This window comes from Astyanax mexicanus, chromosome 9 (genome assembly GCF_023375975.1).
Source record: "Astyanax mexicanus isolate ESR-SI-001 chromosome 9, AstMex3_surface, whole genome shotgun sequence".
Taxonomy (NCBI): domain Eukaryota; kingdom Metazoa; phylum Chordata; class Actinopteri; order Characiformes; family Acestrorhamphidae; genus Astyanax; species Astyanax mexicanus.
The window spans coordinates 43,633,893-43,652,253 of NC_064416.1; the positions used below are offsets into that span (position 1 = coordinate 43,633,893).

Below are 18,361 nucleotides of genomic sequence, written 5' to 3' on the forward strand. Positions count from 1 at the left end.
AACGGGGAAAACACAGGAAAACATAGCGAGGGCGTAACAAAGATCTCTATTTCTTTTTTCTATATATTTTTTGTTTGTAAAATAGATTAGATTTTATAGGTACAGTATAGTTGGTAACACTTTACATTACGTGTTGACTAACTAACTTGAATTAATGCATTAGTTACAATGAACAAGACATAAGGTAATACATAAGCAGTGCTTTAACAGTGAAATAAGAATACCTCATGTAAAGGGAAAGCCAATAATGCCTTTGTTAAGCATTATTAACATCTATTATCCATTACTAAACACTTAATCATCTTAACAAATGCTTCACTTGTAAGGTTAGTTCAACTATTTTTCCTGTGAAAGTAACATTATTTAATGCTGTTCCGTGTTTAGTTAACATTACCTAAGCATTGTTTTAAGCTATGTATTACCTCATGTCTTGTTCATGGTAACTAATGCATTAATTTGTGTTAGTTAGTCAACACTTAATCTAAAGTGTTACCATATAGTTCATAGTATAGATTTATAGATATTTCTCCATAGTCGCATAACATGTATTCTGCTTGTATGAGATTTTTTTAAATGGCTATTTAAGTAGTCAGCAATCAAATATAGCATGTGACATAAACTTGGGTAAAAAGTTTATTATTATATGATATTTTTTTATAGTTCAAAATAGCTGGTCAAAAATAGGGTCAAATTGACACCAAAACTAAGTAAGTAATGAGTAAATTTGAAGGTAACAGGAGGGTTAAAGTACGTTTTTACTGAAGTCTGGGTCTCTGGTTGTCACAAACCTTGGCATCATGGGACCCATTCAGAGCTCCTGCCTTGAGGAGATACTGCCGTCCAATCCCAGCAGAGGGGGGCGGGGCCTGAGTGAGTAGAGCGTGTAAAGATAAACAGCCCGGTGGAGTTCAGGTCTATAGCTGAGCTGCTGCTGGTTGTAATTGAGAGCAGCCGGGCTGTAGATCTGGATGGAGAGAGAACTCAGTCCTTGTAGCTTTAGGTTATACAGTAGTTGGTGTTGATGAGCTCCTGATTGGATAGTTCCTCTCTGTGTGAGTTGAGTTAGGAGGTTGGGAGGATGATGAGGGACGCAGGGAAGCTGAAGAAGAGGAGGAGAGAGGTGCTGCTGGCTGTTCTGGGGGTGGTGATACTCATCTACTGCGCTGTTCACCTGGTTTTCTACATCGCTGAACCTGCTCGAGATCTGAGGTCCTCCAGGATCCGCCGCGCAGTGGGTAAGAAACTAAGAGTCAACTCCTCCCTCATTATGAGTAAACATTGAGTAAATGTTCATTATTTGGTTCAATCACATCTTTTAAGGTATAAGATGAAAAATATATATTTAAACTATAATATATTTAAAATATATTACATTTTACATTCGAGACAGCAAAATAACATTTAATAATTGTTTATTCTTTGGTTGCATCACAGCTTTTAATGGTTAAAATGGAAAAACATCCTTAAAACAATCTTTAACATCCTGTTCAAGTAATTAATATATTCCCTGATTGCGAAGAACATTGAGTAAAATGTTAAAACAACCTTTATTTAACATCCAAGAAAGTTAATGACCATATCATAAACTTTCATTTACTGGTTGCATCACTTAAAAGCATCATATTTAAGGTTGATGATGGAAAAGCGACATCTGAACTATATTTATTTAACATCCCAGATAGCAAAAGAACATTGAGTAGATGTTCATTCTTTGGTTGCATCACATCTTTTAAGGTTGATGATGGAAAAACTGTCTTTAAGCTACATTTTTTTAACATCCCAGATAGCAAAAGAACATTGAGTAAATGTTCGTTATTTGGTTGTTTCACGTCTTTTAAAGCTTCTAATGGGAAAATAACCTTTATTTAACATTCCAGATTGCAAATGAACATTGAATAAATGTTTGTTATTTGGTTGTTTCACGTCTTTGAAAGCTTCTGATGGGAAAACAACCTTTATTAAACATTCCAGATTGCAAATGAACATTGAATAAATGTACGTTCTTTGATTGCATCACATCTTTTAAGGTTGATGATGGAAAAGCAACATTTAAACTACCTTTTTTTAATATGCCACATAGCAAACGAACATTGAGTAAACGTACATTTTTGGTTGAATCACATCTTTTAAGGTTGATGATGGATAAGCAACATTTGAACTATATTAATTTAACAGATAGCAAAAGAACATTGAGTAGATGTTCATTCTTTGGTTACATCACATCTTTTAAGGTTCATAATGGGAAAACAACTTTTATTAAACATTACAGATAGCCAAAGAGCATTAAATATATGTACATTTTTGGTTGCATCACATCTTTTAAAGTAGATGATGGAACAAAAACATTTAAACTACATTTATTTAACATCCCAGATAGCAAAAAAACATTAAATAAATGTTTGTTCTTTGGTTGCATCACATCTTTTAAGGTTTATAATGGGAAAACAACCTTTATTTAACATTCCATATAGCTAAAGAACATTAATTATATGTACATTTTTGGTTGCATCACATCTTTTAAAGTTTCTGATGGGAAAACAACTTTTATTAAACATTCCAGATAGAAAAAGAACATTGAATAAATGTTCATTCTTTGGTTGCTTCACATCTTTTAAGGTTGATGATGGGAAAACAACATTAAAACTAAATTTATTTTACACTCTAGATAGCACAAGAACATTGAACAAATGTTCATTATTTGGTTGCATCACATCTTTTAAGGTTTACAATAGAAAAACTTTAAAACTACATTTATTTAACGTCCCAGATCGCAAAGGATTATTAAATCATTGTTCTTTCATCGAATCAATGTTCTACCAATCTTTCATCGGTAATGGAAGTAAAACTAAAACATCCTTGATCTCAGATTTATTTGTGCACATCAATTTTATGTTGATTCAACATTGATACAGCTTTAAAGTTTAGTATTTATGGCTTGTTTTAACTTACATTACTTACATTACATATGTAGCCTATATCTTGATAGCATATGTCTTCTATTCTTATAACCTGTACTGTGGTTCAGCAGTGTAGAAAGGGACATTTATCTAAAAATAAGTATTAATAATATTGCATACATATAAAACCATGATGGTGAATCAATGTTTAATCTACATTAAATCAATGCGTCAGAGACCAACATTGTCTCAATGCATTAGTGATGGAAAAAATAACGTTTGAATCAACGTCCTTTAGCTATCTATTAGACAATGTTAAAGTAAGGTTGTATAAAGGTTGTTTTACTATCATTACCATAAAAGATGTAATGCATTTAAAAAAAATCACGTTTTTTTTAGATTGTTTGTTATCAGGAGTTGCTTAGTTTGCATTGGTTAATGTTGAAATTCTGACATTGAATCAACGTTCATTCAAAGGTTTTAAAGGGCCACAATACTTTGAATCAATGTTGAATCTATGTAAAATTGATTGATTGTGCACAAATAAATCTATTTTAGCATTGGAGATCAACATTGTTTCAATACATTAACGGTGCAAAAGTGAACGTTGAATCAACGTCCTCTAGCTATTTATTAAACAATGTTAAATGAAGGTTGTAGACAAGTTGTTTTTGCTGTCATGAATCGAAATAGCTGCTACTAAAAAATATAAGTTTTCAATGTTCTTTGTTTTCAGGGGTTGTGTAATTTGCATCGGTTAATGTTGGAATTCAGACATTGAATCAACGTTCATTAAAAAGTTTTGAAAGGCCCATATGTATAAAACCATAGTGTTGAATATACATAAAATCAATGCATCAGAGATCAACATTGTTTCAACTATAAAAGATGTAATGCAAAAAAAAAGAAAAAATTAAGTTTTCAATATTCTTTGTTATCAGGGGTTGCTTAACTTGCAAATTATGACATTGAAGCAACGTTCATTTACAGGTTTTAAAGGGCTTTTGAATGGCCTATACATATGAAATTATAGCATTTAATCAATGTTGAATCAATGTGCAATGTCGGAGATCAACGTTGTTTCAATGCATTAGCGATGCAAAAGTGAACGTTGAATCAACGTCTTCTATCTATTAAACAATGTTAAATGGTTGTAAAAAAGGTTGTTTTAAGGCCAATAAGTGTAAAACCATAACATTGAGTTAAGGTTCATTTAATGTTTTTAAAAGGCAGAAAAGTATAAAACCATAACATTGAATCAACGTTCATTTAAAGTTTTTAAAAGACAGATAAGTATAAAACCATAAAATTGAATCAACGTTCATTTTAAGTTTTTAAAAGGCCGATAAGTATAAAACCGTAACATTGAATCAACGTTCATTTAAAGTTTTTAAAAGTCAGATAAGTAAAAACCATAACATTGAATCAAAGTTCATTTAAAGTTTTTAAAAGGGCGATAAGTATAAATCCATAACATTGAATCAAAGTTCATTTAAAGTTTTTAAAAGTCAGATAAGTAAAAACCATAACATTGAATCAAAGTTCATTTAAAGTTTTTAAAAGGCTGATAAGTATAAAACCATAACATTGAATCAAAGTTCATTTAAAGTTTTTAAAATACCGATAAGTATAAAACCATAACATTGAACCAATGTTCATTTAAAGGTTTTAAAATACCGATAAGTATAAAACCAAAACATTGAAACAACATTCATTTAAAGTTTTTAAAAGGCAGATAAGTATAAAACCATAACATTGAATCAATGTTCATTTAAAGGTTTTAAAATACCGATAAGTATAAAACCATAACATTGAAACAACATTCATTTAAAGTTTTTAAAAGGCAGATAAGTATAAAACCATAACATTGAATCAATGTTCATTTAAAGATTTTAAAAGGCCGATAAGTATAAAGCCATAACATTGAATGCAAGTTCATTTAAAGTTTTTAAAAGGCCGATAAGTATAAAAACATAACATTGAATCAATGTTCATTTAAAGTTTTTAAAAGGCCGATAAGTATAAAACCATAACATTGAATCAACGTTCATTTAAAGGTTTTAAAAGACAGATAAGTATAAAACCATAACATTGAATCAACGTTCATTTAAAGTTTTTTAAAGGCCGATAAGTATAAAACCATAACATTGAACCAATGTTCATTTAAAGGTTTTAAAATAACGATAAGTATAAAACCATAACACTGAATCAACATTCATTTAAAGTTTTTAAAAGGCCGATAAGTATAAAACCAAAACATTGAATCAACGTTCATTTAAAGTTTTTAAAAGGCAGATAAGTATAAAACCATAACATTGAATCAACGTTCATTTAAAGGTTTTAAAAGGCTGATAAGTATAAAACCATAACATTAAATCAACGTTTATTTTAAGTTTTTAAAAGGCTGATAAGTATAAAAACATAACATTTAATCAATGTTCATTTAAAGTTTTTAAAAGGCCGATAAATACAAAACCATAACTTTGAATCAATGTTAAATCTAGGTAAAATTGATGGGCACGAATAAATCTGTTCTAACGTCGGAGATCAACGACGTTTCAATGCTTTAGCGATGCAGAAGTGAACGTTGATTAAACGTCTCTGGATTAGATGAGCTGGAAGCTGCAGGCTGGGCTCTGAGACACTGTAGGGACTGTGTGCTGCACTGGTTAGAGTCGGGACGAATGGATTGGTTTCAGTAAACGCTGTATTGGTTTAATTGGTTTAATAGCCGCTAAATTTCAAACACCAACAGTTTATTTTCTCCTGTTTTGTTTTTTTTCTGTAGAGAATGAGACGCAGTGTGTGACCCCGCAGTCCTCCGAGTTCCCGGAGGGATTCTTTACCCTGCAGGAGCGCAAAGACGGAGGGATTATTATTTACTTTATGATTGTTTTTTACATGCTTTTAGCAGTCTCTATCATTTGTGATGATTATTTTTTACCTTCTCTGGAAGTCATCAGCGAGCGTAAGTTTGTATTGTTGATAACAATGTTATTATTAAATTAGGGCTGCAAGATATATATCGTTTTAACATCGTCATTGCTATGTGGGTATGTCAAATGCATTTGGAAACAAAAGCAAAAATAAGATTATATTGGCCCAATATAATTTATTTTACATTAATCTTGGATAAATGGAGTGCATAATTAGTCTCATAACATGATGGATCATTGACTTCTGTTGCAATCTGGTTAAAATCTTTTGATCAATATTGTGCAGCCCTATATTTACTGTTATGTTATATTATGTTTAGATATTATTAGTATATTTTTATTTAGCATTAATATTATTATTGACAACATTGTTAACTTAATTAATGAATTGCATTATAATTAGTATGTTTTCCTCGTGATGGATTTGTGTGCGTCTTCAGGTCTCGGGCTCTCCCAGGATGTGGCCGGGGCAACCTTCATGGCGGCCGGAAGTTCAGCCCCTGAGCTGGTCACTGCTTTCCTGGGTAAAAAAAAAATTTTACCACTAATTTATTTCATAATATCAGCCAAAAACTATTTTGTTTAAAACTTCTAGAGCAGTGAAACAAACCTAAAGAAATTTCACAAAGACTCCTGCTTTATACCCCACCCATCACGTCTTGCATTTTGTGAATATATCTACACTGATGCTCCTGGTGGTCTTGAAATAAAGTGTATTTAGGTAAAATTCTGGCTGACTAAAAAAAAACAGACAAAAGTCAACAGTCAGACGTTCATTGCTATCTTGGCAATACAGGCATGCCATACATACAGCCCCGCTCGTTACACACACACAGACAGCAGTGCACAAACCCAACTTTAACATCAACAATAAACAGAAGACAAAATAATATAACACTGGTGTTCCTGTAAATTATCTGCTTCGACACCTTCACAGTGTGAACCAGCAGGTCAGTTTTATCTGTTGAGAAGTGCAGAAGTGCTGCGCCGTTAAAATGCCAATCCGCCAAAGTCTGAGCACACTTGGCTCTTAAATGGAATGACAAGTGACAATTTTTCCCATTTTCTCCCTAATTTACACGGCCAATTACCCATCCCACTCATAAGGACTCCCCCTATCACTAGTAAAACCCCAACACACCAGGAGGGTGAAGACTAACACATGCTTTCTTTGATACATGTGAAGTCAGACTCCGCCTCTTTTTGAGCTGCTGCTGATGCAGCATTACCGAGCAGCATCACAGCGCTAACGCTCGGAGGAAAGCGCAGCGACTCGGTTCTGATACATCAGCTCACAGACGCCCTGTGCTGTGGACATCGCCCTTTAGTGATGTGGTTTATTTCATGTTACTCCCAAAACACACCCGTGAGTAATTAAAAGAATAGAACATGCCTTTTTTGCATTTCGAGTCGGGCATAGCATACTGTTCCCGTCGTTACGATAGTAAAGACAGAATGGCAGTCCCTAAATAAGCAGTTTGTCTTTAGATCGCTAAATTAGGACCCATACTGCTGCACGATGAAATGAATCTTTATATTCTGCTTTAACCAGAAGAAATACAACATATCCCAACTCATTTCAATCAATAACCTCCTTATTAGTCTCCTTATTCAGTGCTAACCTCTAAAATGTATCAAATAAGCTATCTGGTGCCTAGTTCTATGTTTATCAGACCCTGGATGATGGGACGATGTTAATCTGGAGCCCTGGTGCACAAACTTAGATCATCTCAGATTTTCATTCGCCATCTGCATTAAGCAGAACCCATTGCAGCAAATGTTTAAAAGGTTTGAACAATCGATGGATCATTTTCCACATACAGACACATTTTTATTTGGAGCACATTGTAAAACACAGACGTGTTTCTGATGCTCAGTCAGCCTCTAGTGTATTTGCACTTGGGGTGTCATGATTCTCTAAATCCTCGACTCGATTTTATTTCTGATTTTAGGGTCACAATCGATTCAATTCTCGATTTTCTTTTTTTCTTTTTTTTTTACAGCAGAGAGTCCTATGCCAGTTTTAGATTAGTCTATGATCAGTCATTGGTTTAATTCATCAAATTTACAATATCTTATTTCAAAAGGTGTTCTTGATATAAGTGATACAAGTGATCTGTAATACACCACATTAGGCACTAATGGTCAAATTTAAACAATTTAATAAAGATATATATGTAATGCCATCTAGTGGCTTTTTTTGGTAGCAGCAGTGTGCACTATTATATACTAATAATAGAACAATTAGAGCCTTTACAAACTGAACTCTATCCTACTATAACAGTTAAACATGAAAAATAAGACTCGGTCCCTAAGAATGACAAGTTTTTTTCTTTAATAAAGATATATTATTAACTTTATCTGAGAGAAAGATGCTCCTTAAGGTACCAAAACTATGAGCATATTTAAGGCTAGACAAGACAACAGTTATTTTTATATTTTCAAATTTTCTTTAAGAAGATGAGAATGTACACATTCTCTGGAGAAAGAGCTGCTCTTTCAGCAGTCACAATGTCCGCAGCGTCGGCTACAGTGTGCTGTGCTATTTGCGTAGCGTGGGTGCCTGCGTAGCTTACAGTGAGGGATCGTTGATCATCTTTTTGACTTTGAGGCTCGAGACCATGAAATAATTTTGAGCGATTTTGATGAAATATTGAAATCGTGACACCCCTAATATGCCCCATATGGTGCCAGAACTCAACTGCTCTTCTATTTAAGGTGATTTTGTTGAATTCTGTCTGAATTTACTCAAATTTACTTTATTTTCGAATGAACCCCATGTATATTTAAAGCGCTAAGGCATGTTTGGGTTCTGAGGTTTGCCTCTTTAGCATTACACTAAGCTATAAGCCTAAAAGTTAACAAAAATGCATGGAATGCTGCAAGCCAGAAAATGGACTGAAGTGAACTATAGCATAGACTGACTGTGCCCATGTTTATAGGTACCACTGAATGAGATATATGATACTGATTCCACCAGCTTTATTGAGGATGTGTTGCATTGGGCTTGAACAGGTAACAGAATCCCTGTGCTTCTCTCTCAGGTGTGTTTGTGACGAAGGGAGATATTGGCGTGAGTACAATTGTGGGCTCGGCTGTGTATAACCTGCTGGGCATCTGTGCTGCCTGTGGAATACTAACTGCAGTGGTATGTTCTATTAATGACAACACACACATGAACACTATGCTACTGTTTCCAATGGTCATAAGCAGAGGTGTCAAGCAATGAAGTGCACATACAGTGTTGGTAACAATACTTCACTGGAGTAATTATTTATTTTTAGACAACTTTTAACTTCTACTTCTTACAATTTCACACAATCATCTGAACTTTCTCCTCCTTACATTTTAAAAATAGCCTCGTTACTCCTATTTCATTTCAGCTGGTTTTCATTCCGGCTTCTCATCCTTCAATAAAACCCCCATCCAGATAAATCTCTCCATCCAGATAGAGTGAATCTGATTGTGATTGGATGTAGAGAAGTATAAACACATACCATTCTGACTCCCTATTGGTTTATACTGTGATCCATCACACCTGCATGACCCCCCCCCACACACACACACACACACTCCAGCAAGAACATAGCAGATGTATTTAGTCTAGTCTGAAGATGATCCGTGCAGAGACTCAAGAGAACTCCAGATAAACTCCAGCTCAACTAAACTTCTTTAATATATTTACTATATTCTACTAAAATACATTCATTTACAATCAGCATTTATGCAGCTGAAACAGGGAACAGCCTAGTGCATCCCACATTATATTATCAACATTAACATTTTAATAAAACATTATAGTCATTATGGCTTTTAGAAAAATGTGTTTTTAGTGCACTATGGGACTCTGTGGGCATGGCTTAAGCTTTTTTTCTCATTGGCTTTATTTTTTTTCTCCTTAAATCATTTTTCCTAACTACTTTAAGTAGTTTTGAAAGCAGTACTTTTACTCTTTTACTTAAAGAGTAAAAAGCTTGAGTTAATACCTCAGCTTCTACAGAAGTATTTTAAACTCTAGTATCTATACTTCTACCTACAGAGTAATGAATATCAATACTTTTTACACCTTTGTCCGTGAGAGGGGTTTGGGTTAATGACAGTGGTGTAAAAGTGATTTACACTACCTAAAATACCAATTCTCATATTTTATGTAAAGTAACACAAAAAAGGGAAAATATATTTATTTCAGTCAAGTTTGTTATTGTATATGTCATTTTATATTTATATAATATGATTAATATCAGATTTTTTGCTCTGTCTCCAGGTGGGGCGTTTGACCTGCTGGCCACTATTCAGGGATTGTGTGGCGTATGCAATCAGTGTTACTGCAGTGATCGCCATCATCTCTGATAATCGAGTTTACTGGTGAGTTTTTACATGTTTGTCTGATCTCTTTATTGTAAAACAATACACAAAATTTACAAACCAAACACTGAATTTGTGTTAGAATTGCACAGGATTGCATTTCGTCTTGGAGCAGTGTAGTATTCGTGCCAAAATGCAATGTAATCACTGTCCAATCAGAACCCACTACTGAAATTGGGGCGGAGTTTAGAAACTAGTCAGAAGCGAGCACTCATATCTGTACTTTAAACCAGAGAAAATGTCTTCCATGACAGGATATAAACAGTATTCTTATAAATTATTCTTATAAATCCTTATTCTATAAATTAAGATTAACACAGTTACAGATGACTGCGTGATTTTCAGAGTTGAGTACATTTTAACACAAGCTCGGTTCTCATGCTTGGGACGTTTTCACACTGGCCTTTTTCCGGACCTGAGTGTGTTTTTTTCAGGGTTTTGGTACTTTTGGTCCAGTTTGAACAATGCTTTGGGGCTCAGAAGTAATTAGTCCAGAGCCCGGGTACGAGTGGGGTGGTGTAGGTGTGTTTGGGGTCCGAGTGGGGTGGTGTTGCTGTGTCTGGGGTCTGAGTGGGGTGGTGTGGCTGTTTTCAGGGTCCGAGTGGGGTGGTGTTGCTGTGTTCAGGGTCTGAGTGGGGTGGTGTGGGTGTGTTCGGGGTCCGAGTGGGGTGGTGTGGCTGTGTTTGGGGTCCGAGTGGGGTGGAGTAGATGTGTTTGGGGTCTGAGTGGGGTGGTGTTGCTGTGTCTGGGGTCCGAGTGGGGTGGTGTGGCTGTGTTTGGGGTCCGAGTGGGGTGGAGTAGATGTGTTTGGGGTCTGAGTGGGGTGGTGTTGCTGTGTCTGGGGTCTGAGTGGGGTGGTGTGGCTGTTTTCGGGGTCTGAGTGGGGTGGTGTTGCTGTGTCTGGGGTCCGAGTGGGGTGGTGTGGCTGTGTTTGGGGTCCGAGTGGGGTGGAGTAGATGTGTTTGGGGTCTGAGTGGGGTGGTGTTGCAGTGTTCAGGGTCCGAGTGGGGTGGTGTGGCTGTTTTCGGGGTCCGAGTGGGGTGGTGTTGCTGTGTTCGGGTTCCGAGTGGGGTGGTGCTGCTGTGTTCAGGGTCCGAGTGGGGTGGTGTTGCTGTGTTCGGGGTCCGAGTGGAGTGGTGCTGCTGTGTTCAGGGTCTGAGTGGGGTGGTGCTGCTGTGTTCAGGGTCTGAGTGGGGTGGTGTTGCTGTGTTCGGGGTCCGAGTGGGGTGGTGTTGCTGTGTTCAGGGTCCAAGTGGGGTAGTGTGGCTGTTTTCGGGGTCTGAGTGGGGTGGTGTTGCTGTGTTCAGGGTCCGAGTGGGGTGGTGTTGCTGTGTTCAGGGACCGAGTGGGGTGGTGTGGCTGTTTTTGGGGTCCGAGTGGGGTGGTGTAGCTGTGTTTGGGGTCCGAGTGGGGTGGTGTGGCTGTTTTCAGGGTCCGAGTGGAGTGGTGTGGCTGTTTTAAGGGTCCGAGTGGGGTGGTGTGGCTGTTTTCGAGGTCCGAGTGGGGTGGTGTTGCTGTGTTCAGGGTCCAAGTGGGCTGGTGTGGCTGTTTTCGGGGTCCGAGTGGGGTGTTCGGGGTCCGAGTGGGGTTGTGTGGCTGTGTTTGGGGTCCGAGTGGGGTGGTGTTGCTGTGTCTGGGGTCTAATTGGGGTGGTGTGGCTGTGTTTGGGGTCCGAGTGGGGTGGTGTTGCAGTGTTCGGGGTCCGAGTGGGGTGGTGTTGCAGTGTTCGGGGTCCGAGTGGGGTGGTGTTGCAGTGTTCGGGGTCCGAGTGGGGTGGTGTTGCAGTGTTCAGGGTCCGAGTGGGGTGGTGTGGCTGTGTTCAGGGTCCGAGTGGGGTGGTGTTGCTGTGTTCGGGTTCCGAGTGGGGTGTTGTGGCTGTGTTTGGGGTCCGAGTGGGGTGGTGTGGCTGTTTTCGGGGTCCGAGTGGGGTGGTTGTGTGGCTGTGTTTGGGGTCCAAGTGGGGTGGTGTGGCTGTGTTCGGGTTCCGAGTGGAGTGGTGTGGCTGTTTTCGGGGTCCGAGTGGAGGGGTGTGGCTGTTTTCGGGGTCCGAGTGGGGTGGTGTTGCTGTGTTTAGGATCCGAGTGGGGTGGTGTTGCTGTGTTCAGGGTCCGAGTGGAGTGGTGTGGCTGTTTTCGGGGTCCGAGTGGGGTGTTCGGGGTCCGAGTGTGGCGGTGTTGCTGTGTTCAGGGTCCGAGTGGGGTGGTGTGGCTGTTTTCGGGGTCCGAGTGGGGTGGTGTTGCTGTGTTCAGGGTCCAATTGTAGTGGTGTGGCTGTTTTTGGGATCCGAGTGGGGTGGTGTTGCTGTGTTCGGGGTCCAAGTCGGGTGGTGTTGCTGTGTTCAGGGTCCGATTGTAGTGGTGTGGCTGTATCTGGGGTCTGAGTGGGGTGGTGTGGCTGTTTTCGGGGTCCGAGTGGCGTGGTGTGGCTGTTTTCGGGGTCCGAGTGGGGTGGTGTTGCTGTGTTTAGGATCCGAGTGGGGTGGTGTTGCTGTGTTCAGGGTCCAAGTGGGCTGGTGTGGCTGTTTTCGGGGTCCGAGTGGGGTGTTCGGGGTCCGAGTGGGGTGGTGTTGCTGTGTTCGGGGACCGAGTGGGGTGGTGTTGCTGTGTTCAGGGTCCGAGTGGGGTGGTGTTGCTGTGTTCGGGGTCCGAGTGGGGTGGTGTGGCTGTGTTTGGGGTCCGAGTGGGGTGGTGTTGCTGTGTCTGGGGTCTAATTGGGGTGGTGTGGCTGTGTTTGGGGTCCGAGTGGGGTGGTGTTGCAGTGTTCGGGGTCCGAGTGGGGTGGTGTTGCAGTGTTCGGGGTCCGAGTGGGGTGGTGTTGCAGTGTTCGGGGTCCGAGTGGGGTGGTGTGGCTGTGTTCAGGGTCCGAGTGGGGTGGTGTTGCTGTGTTCGGGTTCCGAGTGGGGTGTTGTGGCTGTGTTTGGGGTCCGAGTGGGGTGGTGTGGCTGTTTTCGGGGTCCGAGTGGGGTGGTTGTGTGGCTGTGTTTGGGGTCCAAGTGGGGTGGTGTGGCTGTGTTCGGGTTCCGAGTGGAGTGGTGTGGCTGTTTTCGGGGTCCGAGTGGAGGGGTGTGGCTGTTTTCGGGGTCCGAGTGGGGTGGTGTTGCTGTGTTTAGGATCCGAGTGGGGTGGTGTTGCTGTGTTCAGGGTCCGAGTGGAGTGGTGTGGCTGTTTTCGGGGTCCGAGTGGGGTGTTCGGGGTCCGAGTGTGGCGGTGTTGCTGTGTTCAGGGTCCGAGTGGGGTGGTGTGGCTGTTTTCGGGGTCCGAGTGGGGTGGTGTTGCTGTGTTCAGGGTCCAATTGTAGTGGTGTGGCTGTTTTTGGGATCCGAGTGGGGTGGTGTTGCTGTGTTCGGGGTCCAAGTCGGGTGGTGTTGCTGTGTTCAGGGTCCGATTGTAGTGGTGTGGCTGTATCTGGGGTCTGAGTGGGGTGGTGTGGCTGTTTTCGGGGTCCGAGTGGCGTGGTGTGGCTGTTTTCGGGGTCCGAGTGGGGTGGTGTTGCTGTGTTTAGGATCCGAGTGGGGTGGTGTTGCTGTGTTCAGGGTCCGAGTGGAGTGGTGTGGCTGTTTTCGGGGTCCGAGTGGGGTGTTCGGGGTCCGAGTGTGGCGGTGTTGCTGTGTTCAGGGTCCGAGTGGGGTGGTGTGGCTGTTTTCGGGGTCCGAGTGGGGTGGTGTTGCTGTGTTCAGGGTCCGATTGTAGTGGTGTGGCTGTTTTTGGGGTCTGAGTGGGGTGGTGTTGCTGTGTTCAGTGTCCGAGTGGGGTAGTGTTGCTGTGTTCGGGTTCCGAGTGGGGTGGTGTGGCTGTATCTGGGGTCTGAGTGGGGTGGTGTGGCTGTTTTCAGGGTCCGAGTGGGGTGGTGTGGCTGTTTTCGGGGTCCGAGTGGGGTGGTGTTGCTGTGTTTAGGGTCCGAGTGGGGTGGTGTGGCTGTTTTCGGGGTCCGAGTGGGGTGTTCGGGGTTCGAGTGGGGTGGTGTTGCTGTGTTCAGGGTCCGAGTGGGGTGGTGTGGGTGTGTTCGGGGTCCGAGTGGGTTGGTGTGGCTGTGTTTGGCGTCCGAATGTGTTAGAGTAGGTGTGTTGGGGTCCAAGTGGGGTGGTGTGGCTGTGTTTGGGGTCCGAGTGGGTTGGTGTTACTGTGTTTGGGGTCTGAGTGAGGTGGTGTGGCTGTGTTCGGGGTCCGAGTGGGTTGGTGTTACTGTGTTTGGGGTCTGAGTGAGTTGGTGTTGCTGTGTTTGGGGTCCGAGTGAGTTGGTGTTGCTGTGTTTGGGGTCCGAGTGGAGTGGTGTGGCTGTTTTCGGGGTCCGAGTGGGGTGTTCGGGGTCCAAGTGGGGTGGTGTTTCTGTGTTCAGGGTCCGAGTGGGGTGGTGTGGCTGTTTTCGGGGTCCGAGTGGGGTGGTGTTGCTGTGTTCAGGGTCCAATTGTAGTGGTGTGGCTGTTTTTGGGATCCGAGTGGGGTGGTGTTGTTGTGTTCGGGGTCCAAGTCGGGTGGTGTTGCTGTGTTCAGGGTCCGATTGTAGTGGTGTGGCTGTTTTTGGGGTCCGAGTGGGGTGGTGTTGCTGTGTTCAGTGTCCGAGTGGGGTGGTGTTGTTGTGTTCAGGGTCTGAGTGGGGTAGTGTTGCTGTCTTCGGGTTCCGAGTGGGGTGGTGTGGCTATATCGGGGGTCTGAGTGGGGTGGTGTGGCTGTGTTCAGGGTCTGAGTGGGGTGGTGTTGCTGTGTTCGGGGTCCAAGTCGGGTGGTGTTGCTGTGTTCAGGGTCCGATTGCAGTGGTGTGGCTGTTTTTGGGGTCCGAGTGGGGTGGTGTTGCTGTGTTCAGGGTCCGATTGTAGTGGTGTGGCTGTTTTTGGGGTCCGAGTGGGGTGGTGTCGGTGTGTTCAGTGTCCGAGTGGGGTAGTGTTGCTGTGTTCGGGTTCCGAGTGGGGTGGTGTGGCTGTATCTGGGGTCTGAGTGGGGTGGTGTGGCTGTTTTCGGGGTCCGAGTGGGGTGGTGTAGCTGTTTTCGGGGTCCGAGTGGGGTGGTGTTGCTATGTTTAGGGTCCGAGTGGGGTGGTGTGGCTGTTTTCGGTGTCCGAGTGGGGTGTTCGGGGTTCGAGTGGGGTGGTGTTGCTGTGTTCAGGGTCCGAGTGGGGTGGTGTGGGTGTGTTCAGGGTCCGAGTGGGTTGGTGTGGCTGTGTTTGGCGTCCGAGTGTGTTAGAGTAGGTGTGTTGGGGTGCAAGTGGGGTGGTGTGGCTGTGTTTGGGGTCCGAGTGAGGTGGTGTGGCTGTGTTCGGGGTCCGAGTGGGTTGGTGTTACTGTGTTTGGGGTCTGAGTGAGTTGGTGTTGCTGTGTTTGGGGTCCGAGTGAGTTGGTGTTGCTGTGTTTGGGGTCCGAGTGAGTTGGTGTTGCTGTGTTTGGGGTCCGAGTGGGGTGGTGTGGCTGTGTTTGGGGTCCGAGTGGGTTGGTGTTGCTGTGTTTGAGGTCCGAGTGGGTTAGAGTAGGTGTGTTTGGGGTCCAAGTGGGGTGGTGTGGCTGTGTTTGGGGTCCGAGTGGGGTGGTGTTGCTGTGTTCAGGGTCCGAATGGAGTGGTGTGGCTGTTTTCGGGGTCCGAGTGGGGTGTTCGGGGTCCGAGTGGGGTGGTGTTGCTGTGTTCAGGGTCCGAGTGGGGTGGTGTGGCTGTTTTCGGGGTCCGAGTGGGGTGCTGTTGCTGTGTTCAGGGTCCGATTGTAGTGGTGTGGCTGTTTTTGGGGTTCGAGTGGGGTGGTGTTGCTGTGTTCAGTGTCCGAGTGGGGTGGTGTTGCTGTGTTCAGGGTCTGAGTGGGGTAGTGTTGCTGTGTTCGGGTTCCGAGTGGGGTGGTGTGGCTGTATCTGGGGTCTGAGTGGGGTGGTGTGGCTGTTTTCGGGGTCCGAGTGGTGTGGTGTGGCTGTTTTCGGGGTCCGAGTGGGGTGGTGTTGCTGTGTTTAGGATCCGAGTGGGGTGGTGTTGCTGTGTTCAGGGTCCGAGTGGAGTGGTGTGGCTGTTTTCGGGGTCCGAGTGGGGTGTTCGGGGCCCGAGTGGGGTGGTGTTGCTGTGTTCAGGGTCCGAGTGGGGTGGTGTGGCTGTTTTCGGGGTCCGAGTGGGGTGGTGTTGCTGTGTTCAGGGTCCAATTGTAGTGGTGTGGCTGTTTTTGGGATCCGAGTGGGGTGGTGTTGCTGTGTTCGGGGTCCAAGTCGGGTGGTGTTGCTGTGTTCAGGGTCCGATTGTAGTGGTGTGGCTGTTTTTGGGGTCCGAGTGGGGTGGTGTTGCTGTGTTCAGTGTCCGAGTGGGGTGGTGTTGCTGTGTTCAGGGTCCGAGTGGACTGGTGTGGCTGTGTTTGGCGTCCGAGTGTGTTAGAGTAGGTGTGTTGGGGTGCAAGTGGGGTGGTGTGGCTGTGTTTGGGGTCCGAGTGAGGTGGTGTGGCTGTGTTCGGGGTCCGAGTGGGTTGGTGTTACTGTGTTTGGGGTCTGAGTGAGTTGGTGTTGCTGTGTTTGGGGTCCGAGTGAGTTGGTGTTGCTGTGTTTGGGGTCCGAGTGAGTTGGTGTTGCTGTGTTTGGGGTCCGAGTGGGGTGGTGTGGCTGTGTTTGGGGTCCGAGTGGGTTGGTGTTGCTGTGTTTGAGGTCCGAGTGGGTTAGAGTAGGTGTGTTTGGGGTCCGAGTGGGGTGTTCGGGGTCCGAGTGGGGTGGTGTTGCTGTGTTCAGGGTCCGAGTGGGGTGGTGTGGCTGTTTTCGGGGTCCGAGTGGGGTGGTGTTGCTGTGTTCAGGGTCCAATTGTAGTGGTGTGGCTGTTTTTGGGATCCGAGTGGGGTGGTGTTGCTGTGTTCGGGGTCCAAGTCGGGTGGTGTTGCTGTGTTCAGGGTCCGATTGTAGTGGTGTGGCTGTTTTTGGGGTCCGAGTGGGGTGGTGTTGCTGTGTTCAGTGTCTGAGTGGGGTAGTGTTGCTGTGTTCGGGTTCCGAGTGGGGTGGTGTGGCTGTATCTGGGGTCTGAGTGGGGTGGTGTGGTTGTTTTCGGGGTCCGAGTGGGGTGGTGTGGCTGTTTTCGGGGTCCGAGTGGGGTGGTGTTGCTATGTTTAGCGTCCGAGTGGGGTGGTGTGGTTGTTTTCGGTGTCCGAATGGGGTGTTCGGGGTTCGAGTGGGATGGTGTTGCTGTGTTCAGGGTCCGAGTGGGGTGGTGTGGGAGTGTTCGGGGTCCGAGTGGGTTGGTGTGGCTGTGTTTGGCGTCCGAGTGTGTTAGAGTAGGTGTGTTGGGGTGCAAGTGGGGTGGTGTGGCTGTTTTTGGGGTCCGAGTGAGGTGGTGTGGCTGTGTTCGGGGTCCGAGTGGGTTGGTGTTACTGTGTTTGGGGTCTGAGTGAGTTGGTGTTGCTGTGTTTGGGGTCCGAGTGAGTTGGTGTTGCTGTGTTTGGGGTCCGAGTGAGTTGGTGTTGCTGTGTTTGGGGTCCGAGTGGGGTGGTGTGGCTGTGTTTGGGGTCCGAGTGGGTTGGTGTTGCTGTGTTTGAGGTCCGAGTGGGTTAGAGTAGGTGTGTTTGGGGTCCAAGTGGGGTGGTGTGGCTGTGTTTGGGGTCCGAGTGGGGTGGTGTTGCTGTGTTCAGGGTCCGAGTGGAGTGGTGTGGCTGTTTTCGGGGTCCGAGTGGGGTGTTCGGGGTCCGAGTGGGGTGGTGTTGCTGTGTTCAGGGTCCGAGTGGGGTGGTGTGGCTGTTTTCGGGGTCCGAGTGGGGTGGTGTTGCTGTGTTCAGGGTCCGATTGTAGTGGTGTGGCTGTTTTTGGGGTCCGAGTGGGGTGGTGTTGCTGTGTTCAGTGTCCGAGTGGGGTGGTGTTGCTGTGTTCAGGGTCTGAGTGGGGTAGTGTTGCTGTCTTCGGGTTCCGAGTGGGGTGGTGTGGCTGTATCTGGGGTCTGAGTGGGGTGGTGTGGCTGTGTTCAGGGTCCGAGTGGGGTGGTGTTGCTGTGTTCGGGGTCCAAGTCGGGTGGTATTGGTGTGTTCAGGGTCCGATTGCAGTGGTGTGGCTGTTTTTGGGGTCCGAGTGGGGTGGTGTTGCTGTGTTCAGGGTCTGAGTGGGGTAGTGTTGCTGTGTTCGGGTTCCGAGTGGGGTGGTGTGGCTGTATCTGGGGTCTGAGTGGGGTGGTGTGGCTGTTTTCGGGGTCCGAGTGGCGTGGTGTGGCTGTTTTCGGGGTCCGAGTGGGGTGGTGTTGC

General features: G+C 44.8%; 1 protein-coding gene across 1 annotated transcript in view; it reads left to right on the forward strand.

Annotated features, from left to right (window-relative positions):
- Positions 1 to 918: 918 nt before the first annotated feature.
- The window catches only part of slc24a5 (solute carrier family 24 member 5), a 51,392-nt gene continuing 33,949 nt past the window's right edge, over positions 919 to 18,361 (forward strand). The window contains exons 1-5 of the mRNA XM_022687015.2: positions 919 to 1,235; positions 5,686 to 5,865; positions 6,274 to 6,357; positions 8,878 to 8,981; positions 10,098 to 10,198. Of these exons, the coding sequence (XP_022542736.2) occupies positions 1,079 to 1,235; positions 5,686 to 5,865; positions 6,274 to 6,357; positions 8,878 to 8,981; positions 10,098 to 10,198 (626 nt within the window). The 5' untranslated portion in view covers positions 919 to 1,078. The remainder of the gene's footprint in view (positions 1,236 to 5,685; positions 5,866 to 6,273; positions 6,358 to 8,877; positions 8,982 to 10,097; positions 10,199 to 18,361) is intronic.